The sequence below is a fragment of the Malurus melanocephalus genome, unplaced genomic scaffold (assembly GCF_030028575.1).
Source record: "Malurus melanocephalus ecotype Western Australia unplaced genomic scaffold, MMel_1.1 scaffold_4, whole genome shotgun sequence".
In the NCBI taxonomy this organism is placed as follows: Eukaryota; Metazoa; Chordata; class Aves; order Passeriformes; family Maluridae; genus Malurus; species Malurus melanocephalus.
Window position 1 is genome coordinate 5,158,104 of NW_026623236.1, and position 13,938 is coordinate 5,172,041.

The 13,938-nt window shown below is 36.5% G+C and overlaps 1 protein-coding gene across 1 annotated transcript in view; it reads left to right on the forward strand.

Annotated features, from left to right (window-relative positions):
• Positions 1 to 13,938, forward strand: part of BCKDHB (branched chain keto acid dehydrogenase E1 subunit beta) — a 111,662-nt gene that overhangs the window by 33,668 nt on the left and 64,056 nt on the right. Inside the window, exons 7-8 of the mRNA XM_057369456.1 lie at positions 172 to 269; positions 3,524 to 3,634. Of these exons, the coding sequence (XP_057225439.1) occupies positions 172 to 269; positions 3,524 to 3,634 (209 nt within the window). The remainder of the gene's footprint in view (positions 1 to 171; positions 270 to 3,523; positions 3,635 to 13,938) is intronic.

Below are 13,938 nucleotides of genomic sequence, written 5' to 3' on the forward strand. Positions count from 1 at the left end.
CATTGCTCTTCATCCTGTTGCCGGGTGCCAGTAACATACTCTGTGTGATTTTGGTCTATTGTTTTAGATTGCTTTAACATTGAAGGAAGATTTCACTCTATGTTTTTGTGGGATAATATTGACTAATAAAGGAATCTAATGCTTATTTTCCCCTCTTTTCTCTTTATTCAGTGGAACAAGTTCCTGTAGAGCCCTACAACATTCCACTGTCTCAAGCTGAGGTGCTGCAGACGGGCAGTGATGTGACAATGGTTGCTTGGGGCACTCAGGTCAGTAAYTCTCTAACAAGCTATGTGTCACCCAGCAAAGCCTAGCCTAGGGGATAGGTGATGTTTGCATTCAAGCTCAAGTGCCAGAAATTAAAATGTGTGCATCTACCATCACTRTATGCTTGAATAAATGTTTGTCAGTGTTTATATTTCTATTCTGCTTTTTATTGTRTAAGTTTTTACTCATTTTTGATTGAAGATGACTCTAGAAATGTTGAAGAGGTACCTGTACACGAGGTTATTGATTTTTCTGTAATTATGAAAATGATAGACTGGAATAGTGAGATGTAACTGAGGAAGGCAATTGGAAAGAAAAGTTCAAAATAATATGCTGAAAGAAAAGTATAGATCTTCACTGCAKGATTTAAAGAAGTGTAATCTGGGGCTCCCCTTTTACAGAATGTTAAAAATACAGTTGAACATTTAATACAAGTAGGGGTTGATACAGTTTGCTTATTCTAACAGTTACATTTCAAAGCTGTTCAGGAACATCGTTGGCACCTCCCYTTACCCTGCCCGCCAAATTAAGATCTGCAGATATTGAAAAAGCTGTTAAGAAAATACATCTTCATTGTCCAGAATTATAGAAAAGAAATTTGAGTTTTGTTTGGACTTACCAGAAGTTACTATTTTCTTGGCTTAGTTGCATCTGAGAAGCTTGTAAGGAAAGAGTGTTACAACTTTTGTGAGAAAGGGTATTTAATTGTTCTCCGGGTTTGTGCCTTTTTGTCATTATTGATGTTGGGTTTGTTTTGTTTTGTTTGAAATTTCTAATCTTCAGTGCTTGTCTGTAATAGTTTCCTTGTCTTCAGAAAACCTTATCTCCTTTATATCTGTGGTTTTTCCTACTAGTTTCTGATACTTTGCACTGCTATTAAATTATGGACTTCTTAAAACGCAAGGCTTTACTTGTTCTTGGGTTTTCTCCAGCAGCAACTGATAAAGTAATTGGCTTGAGAAAGTAATGGCTTAAAAGCTGTCTATGGAGATTTAATAATATCCTGAATTTACTCAGTAGACAGTAGTGCAGAGAGAACTTGGAGTGACATCCTTCAAAAAAACTATGTGTTCTGGTGCTTGGAAAAAGTTAAGACAGACWTTTCTTTTGGTGTGACAAATAATAGAACAGATGTGCAGCCGTAATCCATATTTAGGACCTGACCAAGGCATGGGTGTGGCTGTGTCGTACAGCATGGGGACAGATGTTTCACATGCATACCATAAATCCAGCGTGTTGGATTGTCACTGGAGGTGACAGGGTTCTGCAGATAAAATACATTCAGTGAGTTTGTGCTGAAGGCATCTTCTGGTGATRTACAGAAACTTGGAGTTTGATTGCTGATTGTGCTGCCAATGCAGAACTTACTGTCAATATTCAGAGGGGTTGCACATATTCACTGGTAACTTCCTGTATGGTTTTGGACATGAGGTAGTTGCTTGGCAGCTGCTGCTCTAGTGGGGTTCCCTGATGCCCATTGTACTGGGTGATGCTCATGAAGGACAGCAAAAGTCTTTTATTGTCATTAACTAATCTGTTTCTTGTCATTAACTAGTCCCCTGTGAGTTTGATAAACACTTGTACATCAGAGTAGCAGTAAAAACATCCATCCTGTGTGCCATGATGAAAATTCTCAAACGTTCTTWTAACCACAAGTGTATTAGAAGTTTAAACAAAAACAGTGCAAGCTATATTTTCTTTCTGTTATTGCAATCAATACCAATTCTATTGATATCCCTTTTAAAACAGTCCTTTCACATTTAGCTGTTCGTATATGCATGATGTAGTTGTGTGTTTAAATCCTTAATCATCTTTTTTCAGTGTAGAATTTATGCCTGTGTAGAATTTATTAATGCCCTCTCACCTTCAGGCAAGTGACATTGCCTGAGCATGTCCATGTTGCTAAATTCTGTTGCCTTCAAGATGAAGATGAAAGATAACCTCATCCAAATTGATTATTGGGGATGGTCCTTGGCTTCAAGCCTTACCTGTGCCTAGAAGTTGCTTGATGGAGGTCATCTGCCACAGTCCAAACCTTTATTGTGAAATGTTCTAGTACTGTGATAGTGGGCACCAGAGTTTATTGGCAACATCAGACTGAGAAATTTTTTTAGCCTCATATCTCATGAGCAAATGCTTCTTGCTGAGATATTTGTGGAGGATAATTTGAGTTGCCGTAACAGTTTTTATTTTCCATGTTGGGGCATTTACTTGCACATGGTTGTTTTAGGGAAGCCAATGCTTRAMATACATTTTGCTTAAAACTRTTTTATAACATAATSTCAAGATACRGTTTTAAATGTATWMAGTATTGCTTTCTTTTCTGTTCTTRCCATAGTATACCTYATGGAAAGGATGGCAATAGATGTGGATTGTTTTATATCTACTGTGATGCAGTTGCATATACWAGTAAATAGATTYCTTGACTGGTGGATAGGGAATAATSTGTATTCCAGTTCAGTAATAGCCCCTTGCTATARGGGGGAATACTTTTTTGTTTTAGTAAAATGTTAACTGTAGTAACCAGGTAGTGCATMATTTGTAATGTTGGTTTTAAACTGTGTTGGAAGACCAGTAAATATACTGTTGTGCTACTTGTGTTGTTTATAATGTTGTGCTACTGCTATATGTTTTGATTGTGGGAATCAGGACTGGATATTTGCAAGTAACTTTCTATGTGATGCTTACTTTCTCTCCTAGCTGTTCATAAGATAATGTGTTGGAGATGATCACTTGGTTATGCYTCACTTGCAGTAAGTTGCAGCAAGKGTAGTTACTAGGACTACTGGAACCATTTCTTGTCTTTTTGGCTAAGATCAGATGTAGTGCAGTGTAGTATTTCTGGTAGTACATAAAGCTTCTTGCAGGATTGCATAGGACTGCTATATAAAATACACTACTCTGATGTATTTGGGTGTTAGCTTAGTTACAGTCCTAACAAAAAAATTCTAAAACTTATTCAAACTGGTTACAAATAAAAAGTAGTGAGGGGCTGATACTGAAAGACAGTTTTCTAGAAAGCCAATTTTGTTCTTAGTGGTTCTTCAGTGAATGTAGTTTTTGCAGTGGTGCTGAAACACTGGAAATAATTAGGAGTAAAAAAGAAGAATGAACTGAATACTAAATGGTTATTACTGAATAGAAGGGTCTCTGCATAACATGCAGGTGATCTGTCAAATCACTACTTGTATTCCATGTGTGTAATTTAGAACAATATGCATGATTTAGATTMTTTGGTGATGCATTGCTTTTTCAGGTACATGTGATTAAAGAAGTGGCAGCAATGGCTCAAGAAAAGCTTGGTGTGTCCTGTGAAGTTATTGATTTGAGGACCATCTTACCATGGGATACAGAGACTGTTTGCAAGGTAAGGAAATGATGCATATTAGTTTAAAAACAACCTAAGTTTTTTTCAAGACCTAAGTTTTTTGCTTTGTTTTTATATATTGTTCTATATTTTTTGTTTAGTATCATAAATGTAGAGTACATGCACATTACATGGACCAAACAATTGCTTTAGCTAAAAGAGAATTACGTTTCAAGATTCCAAATAATGTCAGAAATGCCTGAAAATTGCTTTTCCGTGATTTCTGACTCTGTCTTTCTGATGTTTTTGCTGTCTTCAGGTCTTCTTCAGGTGAAGACCTTTCTGTTTTACATTAAAATCGTTGTCTAGTTTTATGTTTTCAGTAATGTGCCTTAGTGTTATTAATCTGTTTTTATAGAAAGAAGTATTTTTATTTAAGGTCTGTGAATTCTTGGTTTTAGGAGAAAAGGCAGCATTTACTCTTATCAGACCACCTAGTTTGAAACTCATGGATACTGAAAAGTCCTTTTCTTCTTTGTGGGAATATTTGATGTTGCAAAGCTTATATTTCAAAACACTGAGCAGCTGAAACTGGATTTGAATTCCCATATACTGAATAATCATCTACTTACATGTACCTWGGTCTGCTTCTCTCTTCCCTTCCCTGCTCCCTGTTCCTCTCCCATGCTGCTTTCTCTTCAGCAGTTAGCAGCTTTTGGGAGGAAAGACCTTAAAAGAAATGGAAAGGGGAGTATTTTCCAAAATCTTGGTAAACATAGGTAAGAATCCAAAGACACACTTTAAAAAGTGTCGTTTGTGAAAATTTAAAAATGAACCAAACAAAAAAACCCACATCAAATTTCACCAAACAAATTGGAGGCCATTAAAGCAAAACTTCATTGGTTGTAAAGCTTGGTTTCCCCTATCCCAATTATCTTTTTTCCCCTTGTTCTGATGTAGCAGTTTTTTGCATTATTTTAAGTGCTTGTAATATTTTTTCCTTCATTTTTCACTTGTGTGTTTAATGAGGTACTTTTAACATTATAAATACATGAATAAACTTAGATCCTGCAAATTTAATGTTATTATTGTTAGTCATGAAAATTAGTGTGATGTATCTTCCATGAAACAATTTTTTGTCAAGCTTCTTGAGAACTGAGAGAAGAGCTGCCTCCTGACTGCCATCCAGCAGTGCAAAAGATGATGAATGAGCTCTTGGATTGTAATGCTCTGAAAGGTTCYGCAGGTGGTTTTGTTTCTGCATTATTTACAGCATTAACAATTAAACATAGCCAAAGATTTACCTCTCTGTTTACAGCAATGACTCCCTTGATGCAAGCTTGGACAAGGTGTGTAGTTAGCAGAGCACTTAGTGCTTCTGCTAAAGCTGAGGGTTTCTGTAACCTGGCAAATCCATAGTCCTGTAGGACCGTGGCTAGCAGCTCCTTGGATCCTAATTCAAGCTGAGTAAACTCGCTCATTTTATGCTGCTGAACAAATCACTGAGAAGATTGAGAGATGGCTGCAGCTTTCTTAAGCCAGGCCTGTAACTGTAGTGTACTGTTAACCACAGGGATGAGAACAGCCAAGGGCTTGGAAAAAGGTGTGTGATTCYATCAAATACTTTCTCTGCCTGCAGTTTCTAATTTAAGGCAACAGGATGTCGTATCTACAGCTACCTCAGACTGTGCAGATGTTTAAATAGGGCAGATCAAGCACACCTCCTTATCTGACTCTCTATATACTTGGAACATCATAATTGCGTAGGCAAGTGTTTTGTCATTCTGTGTTTGCTCAGTAAGGATCTTGCTTCTGTTCAGGTAACATAAACACACCAAGTGTGATAAAGGGAAAGACAAGCCATTGGCTGGCTACTCTGTGGCAAAGCTTATATTTCTTCTTAGTTTTATTTGTTTGAGGGAGTGCCAGTGGGACTGGATGGAATAGATTATGGGAAGAAAGATCCATGTTGTGCATCTGCTATTGGCAGTGTCCTTCTGTCTGATTGTGGATGTGTTACAAATTGCATACTTATATGTGTAAATATGAGTTGCCTCATATAAATTTGATCTTCTTGGTTGAAGTGTTTTCATTTTTTTATTTGAAGTGTATTTCTTGTTACTTGGATGTACTTTCTAACTGTAAAATATGAAATGTGTTGAGCTTCTGTCATCAATATGAGGTGAAAATTTGGCCATAATAAATCCTTTACAGTCTGTTCTGGACAAGTAAAATGATTCTTTGTTTTTGTAGGTTTTTTTTTCCTTCTTTGAAGATTTGAGCTGTCATTCTTTGAAAACAAAGTATCTCTTTGAAAGAGCAGTTATGTCTGTTGAGTTGGACTTGCACTGAAACACCATCAGGAAAAAATGTAGCTGTGCATAGGAAGTGCAGAGCTTTAGTTGTACAATATTTTGCAAATACGTTTTTTCAATTTGGATAGTTCATGAAGATTTTCAGCTCGTGTTCTATCCTGAACATCTTTTAAGATAACTGTGGCATAAATAAAAATATCATGGCATGGGTCTAAAAGGACTTTGAAGATCATGTAGTTTCAACTCCCCTGCCACAGACAGGGACATCTTCCATTAGATCAGGTTGCTCAGAGTCYCATCCAAGCTGGCCTTGAACACCTCCAGGGATGGGGCATCCACAACTTCTCTGGGCAGCCTGTTCAGTGCCTTGCTGCCCTTACAGTGAAGATATATTTTTCCTTAATATGTAATCTGAACTGACTCTCAGTTTGAAGCTATCCCCCCTTGTCCTGTCACTACATGYTCTTGTAAAAAGTCTCTCTCCATCTTTATTGTAGGCTCCCATCAGGTACATGAAGGCTGCAACTAGGTCACCCTGAAATCTTCTCTTTTCCAGGACAAACAATCCTAGTTCTTAGTGTTTCCTTGTAGGAGAGGTTCTCCTTCTTTCTAAAATATAGAACAGATGGACCTGTTGCGTTAAATCTGTTAATAAGATTACTGTTAAGAATTAAGAGAGTAATTTCAAAAAAAAGTATAGTGCCTGTTGGCCAGGCAGTTGAGCTGTTTATTATAATAAATACCAAATAGTAAATGTTTTTAGTTAGCACTGTTGTTATGCTAGTTTGGCTTCATGCTGGTCTGGCTGATGGGAGAAATGTTAAAKTCTCTTCTGTAGATCTTGTGTGTTTTGCTCAGCTGAAAATAATTAGTGGTTTGCATTTGTACATTAGTTGGTTGCATTATGTAACACTGAAACTTTTTAAGTTTAATTTTCATCCTGGACAGCTTTTAAGGTGATTGCCAATGTAAACAGAGGGGTGGAAACTACAGTTCTAACTACTTGCTGTAGCCTTATCCCAAGAGGAATTGCTGCTCGCGGCAGCTTTTGCAGTTGACAGTGGCTTACAGCATGACTTTGGGTGATGGACTTGTTACTCCCTTCCTGAGGTACCAATGTCAGGGTCCAAAAGGGAAGTTGAAAAGCTGACCAATACAGAGAAAGTTCTTAGCTGTCCATTGTTCGCTTATGTACTCTTTGTGGGCTCTTAAATGGTAATGGAATTGCTTTTACCCCAGTCCAACCAATAAGGAAATTATCGGCTGTTACAGGCTGCCCTTTGCCTCAGACTATTACATGTGTCAACACTCATAAACATCAGGCCAACTTTTTGTTTTCCCTTGTCTCACGTTGAAATGTGTTCATTGTCTCTTAGTCCTGTGAGATGCAGATGATGATGCATGTCATACACTGGGACCTTATTGCTCTTCTGCCAGTGCTGGGATGCATGATCCTTGGCTGATGGGAGTCTGCATGGTATTGGAGGCCAGGACTTTGGGTTTTGCTGTAAAAAYACATTGCTCAGTTTTCCTGCTGGGAGTGGTGTCCTTTGCGATCAGTAAAGGCTGTCATTTGAGTCTTACTTAGCTGGAAATACATGCAACTTCAGTTTGACAGCTGTGGTGTAGCATGAAGAGAGATGGGCTGAAATTGTTAGTGCTTTGGAGAAGAGCAATAGTATGTAAAAATTTTCACTGCAGATCTAACTGTTTAGTCTGCTTAGTGTAGCTTTTACTTATAGAAAATTATGTCATCAAAATGCATATTTCCTAGAACTATGAGAAGTTGTACTTCACAACTGCCACCAGAGGCCTCTTCTAGTCAGGTTAAGCGACTGTTTTGACTTCGCATTGCTCCTATAAGGGTGTTTCTGAATACATAGCTCTGGGGGAAACTATTTATAAATAAACATAAAGAATAAATATAGTGAACATAAAWAAAAACTGCTGCCTAATTTTACTGATATTTTCTTTTCATTGGGATTGCGCTCAATTTTGAAATAGGTTAGCATTTGTCATCTGTATGMGGAGATGAATTGTCACCTCCCTGGAGCAGACTACCATGAACTTTGAATGGATCYCAGCAGTAATTGAAACTTTTTTTGGTACAATTCCTGGAATGGGTGAACATGCAAACAGGGGCTAGATTTTTCTTTTGTTAGTCTGAGAAGGAGAAATGAAGTTTGACCTAGTTACAGGAGCTCATAGAGCTATTTTGGAGAAAGGGTATTTCCTGTGGGTCATGCATCACAACTGCTTCATCAGGCTGTTTTTTTAATGAGATGAATTGGCTTCTGGAAATGTCATGGTTTAAAAGTTTGGTCTTTTAAAAAACAAAAGATTTAGGGAAACATTAGTTTTCCTACAGTAAAGTTAGGTGAGGCAAATTGAACTCTAATTTTGCGGCTGGGAGATGATACCTACTGCTGACRTAAAGGATGTAAGTAGTTGGCTGCTTTAAAAACATATCTGACATATCTTTACTAGGATAAAAGCAAAGAAACTGTGTGTATGTGTTTTATATACATTTCTATACATTAAAATGCATGCTGATCTGTAACCTTTCTAAGCTCTTTCACAAGAAAAATGGAGCAGATTGTACAGGCTGTACATGCACAGAGCTCCAGTATGTTGCTTTTGAATGAGACATGATGCAAAATCAAACATGTGCTTTTTCCCTAGAGGATTAAAAGTAAACCCAACATCAACTCCCAATATGTGTCTGTATAAGTCAACTTGCAAATCTTTGTTGTTATGTGTCAGAAAAGTGACAGAAGATTGTTTAAAGTACATGTGCTGTCTTTACTGCTTCCTCAGGAAGTGCAACAGCAAAGGCTGYCCTTAGATTACTGAGTGTCTTGTCTATGTATACATTTTCAAAGCACAGTGTCATTGTGGTCAGTGAGAAATTTGTTRGGCCTTTTGTTTACTTAGTCAGAAATCAGTGAAGATTGTCAAAAACTCTTGTTTTACTTACTTGGACTGGAGTATAAATGGTACAGCAGTTATAATTCRAAGAGAGATGAGCTAGCTGTCCATAGAGTTTATTTTTTTTTTTTTTTGAGAGAGAGAATGTTTTCCCTGTGCTTATTCTAGCATCAGCAGACTGCATCTTGTCCTTTATTCATGTGTGAGTGGATTGGGATCAGGAGTGATTTCTCCCCATTATATTTTCACATTAAACATGAATACATGAAATTAGTGTGTTTCTCAACACACCCTGCTGGTGAAGAAACCTCTGCCTTGAATGCTCTGCTGAATTCCTGGCTGTTATAGGTCCATGCAGACATCTGCATTTAGTGCAGCCGCAGCAAAGGTGTCAGTTTCTAATCCAGACAAGTAACACTTTTCCACTGCTTGATTGATTACCTGTGTTACTGAAAGTCTAAGATGCCATGAAGTGTGCTGCTCAAAAAATTGCAACATGAGTTATATATGAAATACCTATAAAATTGGTTTCTTTATAAGCCACAAAACTGTTTAAAAGCACTTTTTTCCCTTTCAGAAATGAAGTTTTTAAACAAAAGTTTTGTTTCCTTCACTACACTTAACATATTTGTTTGGATGCTTTAAATAGATTAGGCTKCATGGACTTTTCTGTGTATGAACTGCTGGGTGGTGTTTATTGGTTAAAACACCAATGGCACACTTCCCAGTGCTTCACCAGTCGCATTGAGGGCAAAGTTCTGTAGTTGTAGTGGTTTTTTATTAATAAATGCACATGTGTTRCTAGAGGTAGGACATTTAGCTCAGGATTAATTACTCTTAAGAGACTGTACAAATTACTGTAGTTTTTTCACCCTGAATTGAGCCAAGAATGTTATTTAAATATTAAACTAGTTAGTATCAATCTGCCATTTTGCTTTTGCAAGTGAATATTTGCAAACGCACATTTTTACGCTTTTGTGTTATTTAGAAGGCAAGTATTTGCCATGCACAATGGTACCTAATTAGTCATCTTAATTGTCTCTGAACTGTTGCTACCTTATGCGAAGAAATGCTGAGAGTAGTAATTCTGAAGTTGCTTCTTTAGGACACTGTGCTACAGCCAAGTGCSGGGCTGTATGGATTTCTGGGCACTTTCTGTTCCTTTGCTCCTCTTCAGGAAGGGTTCTGCAGACCCTCTCATGGAGGTCAGCACAAATGCTTGTCAGGCTGCAAACACATCTGCTGCTCACTGGAAAGAGCAAAACTGAGCAAAAGCAAAGCAGAGTTCCACARAGGAAATCAGGGGGTAACACAGATYGGGGCAAACTCTGTGCCTGTTTTCCATTGAGGCTCTTTGATGGGAGCATTTTTTTCCAGCGTTAGAGCATTTTCCTTAAAGCACGAGTGGCATTTTTGTCAGATATCATCAGTGCATAATTTTCAGTAGTAGATCTTTCATATCCTATGCTTAATAGGCAGCATGTCCTAGCAGACCTATGGGTCTACCAGCTTCCATTCCTTTAAGTTTACTTCATCTATTTGGACTGTGAATAAAAGGAAAATCAAGATCAGCAAGCCTGATGTTGGTTTTTTAATGCATTAACTACACTTACCAGGCATTGAACTGTACAATTGTAGCACAGGTATCCTGGGATCAGATTTATGTTTCTTGGCTATCTGTTCTTGATCTTTTGCCATTTTACATGTTGCTCCTTGGATTTCTTATTGAATGGATCTTGTACCTATAAAATGTGATTAAAGTTGTACTGCTTRCATGATGACAGTTAACTTTGTCACTGTTTCCATAAGAATCTTGTGTCTTTTGGTCTTGTAGTTTCAGGTTGCTAGAGCGTGCYGTGGACTGTTGTTTGGCTTCCAGAAGCAGAACACTGGAGCCATAGTTGGAGGCAGACATTTTAAAATTATGAGAATATATACATAACCATTTTAGAAACTAATTATTCATATTTTTGCTCTTCTATATTTTAAGAAAGCTTTGAATAGAAGCCTTGTTTTTTTTCCTATATACCTACCTCAGTGCCAAGGTGTTTGTGTATATATAGTTCTGTTTTCTCCTTTCTCCCTCCCAATATAAATATAGTTCTCAATATTTTGCCTATGTATTGACAAGTCATATTTGAAAAAGAGTCTGATCAGAGAAAACCRTAGATAGAAAAAACATATTTGTGTGTAGTTTCTGTTAACAATAAGTATAATGCTGCTGGTACTGACCATCAATTCTTCATCAGACCTTCTCCCTTTTGCTCACATTATATATTACAAGCTTCAGATTTAAAGGTACTTATGCAAATAAATGGGTACTGTTACCTATTCTATAGTTCAAAGCTATTCTATATGGCTCCAATATGTGTGTTTATTTTTTCCTTGCAAGTGGTGCTGATTGAATTCTAATGGAAGCTGGGATGAAGTTCCATGTGGTAATCATATATGAATCATTCTTCCATAGACATAATTATTGCTTCCCTATAGCATTGCCTTTCTTTAAAAGTTCATAGGTATTTATCCTGCTATTATCACTTAGTTGAGCCAGCTGCTCTTTTAAACTACTCTTTTTAGTATATGYATTGTAGATTCTTATTATTTGTTCYTAACATGAGAAAGTAYTTTTAAGTATTTCTATAATAATTTTGTAATTCTAAAGATAATGTTGAAATTTTTCATGCCAAGATTTAATCTGCTTTTTACTAATTGTTGTCTTGCAATRTGCACTTATTAATAACACAATGCATTGTATTTAGCTTCTTGTAAGTATTTTCTCTTCTCAGTGAAGGCAATCTGAAATGCTTGTAATAAAAGCATAGACTGCAGAGATTTCCAAATGTAAATATTGTTGGAAATTTTTTTAATAGTAAGACTTACTTTTTCATTAAGATATATACACACTGAGATATTTTTCAAAGGTGTTAGAGCTATACCTGATATTAGACTTAGTTTTCATTATGCTCTTACCTTCGATGATACTACTAGTGTGGAACTGGACAAACCATTTCCCATCCCTCTCATTTTGTGTTCAAGAGTCTGTACTTATGGATTGCTTTCATTTTTTGTCTGCCACACAGCAGTGTTCAGAASAATCAGTGAATTGTTTCTAAATCAGTCTATTCTGGAATAAATGTTTTTATCAAGCTAGTGTGATAAAATCTCCCAAGTCTTGAAATTCTTTTAGCCTTTTGTTTCTGCTCCCTGCAATCTGGTGATCTGAATTAATGGATGAAATCCTGAATATCTGATTATCTTATAGACTCGTTATGATAGAAAACAGTTATTTTCTTATTATACATATTATATCTTCTTGTTACACAATTTTTGACAGCTCTGAGACACATTAAGACCTTTACCATATTGAAAGGTTTGAAATTTTGGGTATATGTTAATGAGTCCTCTACTACTATTTTTATCATATGGAGGTTGAACTAATGTGAAAACTTTGCAATTTGCTTATTTGTTCTATGTATATAATTTGCACTGTGCTGAAATTTATGATATTTGACTTAATAATATGATAAAATAGGACAGAATTTACCTGGGCTTGGGGGACATTTTACTTTTCCKTGTGGATATAGAAAACCAAAATATTGCTGTTCTGTAATGTCACAAAAAATGTCCTAGAATGAGATGCAGGTATTCTAAGTATTTCATGAATATACATATAGTTTAACACATGGAAAAAACAGGTCTGCATTTCTTTTTCTCTCCAGAAACAGACTAATTTTTTTTTTTTAGCTTTTTGTTTGCGAAATGCTCTTTTGATATTTAAAGCTGTTACTGCAGAAATTGTTTCATTTGATGTGCATTTCTGAGAATCCTAAATTTGTATATTTCAAAGCTCCTGAGGACTTTGACATAAAAGGAAATTTCAAACCAAAAAATTAATTCTATTTCTTTATGGTACTACATTTCAGCAGTGTACTTTAGCAATTSTCCCCCCTTATCTGTGATTTCCTTTCTATTGTTATATAGAGCGGACCCTACAGAACCAAGAAGCTGCCTGCTGTGAAGAGTATTCTTTTTCAGATAACACAGGACAGAATTTCAAGGGATTTTATTCAGTCTGTTCGGCTTGAAATTTTTCTCCCAGCTAAATTGCATTTAGATTTTCGGTGTTTGTGTGCTGGATAGAGCAAGCGATTAGTGATGCTGTGACACCCACGTGGCTCCATGTCTTRGAAGATGCTCATCTAATTTACCTTTCATATCAGCCCTTCAATATCTCTGGAGATCTTTGTGCCTGTTCATTACTGCCATCTGAGCATATTCTGTTTTCTGAGCTGAAAAAGAGAGAAGCTTTGCTGTTGTTATTCAATTTGATTCTATTCCTAGGCACAAAGAGAAAAAAAGAAAAACAAGTATCAGATTACAGAGATTGTCTTTGTCTCTCCCAGATGCAAAGAGCTGGAGGAATGGCTGTTGCAACATTTGCTACTGCTCTTGTTGCTCTCTTCTTTCAGATMTCCATTTTCTGAGATACGTTGTAATAATTTCTAGCCTTTGTACTTAAAGCACAAACTAGTTAAAATGAGCAGCCAGGTGAAAGGAATTACTTTGAGTTATGGCATACATCATTGTTACTTTGAGAAGAATGGAAAAGGTTGGGCCTTAGGGGTAGCAAATGCAGGATGGTCCACTGGATTTGAAAAAATAGGAGATTCAATTGGTAGTGCTAGAATGTTGTCATATGCTCGATTCATGTCCTATTCTTCTGCCCATGACTTGACTAAGAATCACCCACCTGAATAGTTCTGGAAGTGATTGATTTTGCTTATTGCATAATGAATCTCACTATAGTGCTGCAATCTTCAGGGAAATTGGTGTTCTCTGCTTTTTTTTATTAGTACAAAATAAGTTTCCTGGACTATCTTGACACTTCCTCCCYTGCTTTTCTACCTGTGTGCTTATTCTGCAAATGATTTTGCCATTAATCAACCTTGTAGTGTAGTTGGTGTAACRTAATTGTTTTGCCAGTTTATTTAGTTTGAATTAGGAAAGATTTTTATCTATAAATTATAAAAAGTCTATAGCGGGAATTAGTTTGAACTGATTTTTCATCTTGTTGATGAGAGAATATGAAGAATAAGCAGTCAGAAAAGTATACTGGAAGGT